Here is a 403-nt window from a genome sequence, read left to right on the forward strand (position 1 = left end):
CAAGAACAAATTAGAAGTCGCCGTCATCTATGACCCTGTATCGCAGGAACTCTTCACTGCTGTGCGTGGTGAAGGCGCTCAACTCAACAACAAGAAAATACGCGTCACCGCCCACAAAGGGCTTGCCGGCTCATTACTGTGCACAGGTTTCCCCTATCACGACCAAAGTTATCTCGACACCTATATAGAAACAATGAAAGCATTGATGGGGCCAGCCGCTGGAATTCGTCGACCAGGTTCTGCCGCACTTGATCTAGCATGGCTTGCAGCCGGTCGTTATGATGGTTTTTGGGAATTCAACCTAAAGGCCTGGGATATCGCAGCAGGCATCCTCATCGTGCGCGAAGCCGGTGGATTAATCACCGACCTGCGCGGTAAAGAAGATTATCTAAAAAGTGGCGAC

The 403-nt window shown here is 50.6% G+C and overlaps 1 protein-coding gene across 1 annotated transcript; it reads left to right on the forward strand.

The window, feature by feature from the left end:
* Positions 1–46: 46 nt before the first annotated feature.
* On the forward strand, positions 47–374 carry LOC106820588 (inositol-1-monophosphatase-like; the record flags this gene model as incomplete). The annotated part of the gene is made up of 1 exon (XM_014825095.1): positions 47–374. A coding segment is annotated over one exon (328 nt), but the record flags the coding sequence as incomplete, so codon positions are not given.
* Between the last annotated feature and the right edge of the window lie 29 nt (positions 375–403).

The sequence above is a fragment of the Priapulus caudatus genome, unplaced genomic scaffold (assembly GCF_000485595.1).
Source record: "Priapulus caudatus unplaced genomic scaffold, Priapulus_caudatus-5.0.1 Scaffold28426, whole genome shotgun sequence".
Lineage (NCBI taxonomy): Eukaryota > Metazoa > Priapulida > Priapulimorpha > Priapulimorphida > Priapulidae > Priapulus > Priapulus caudatus.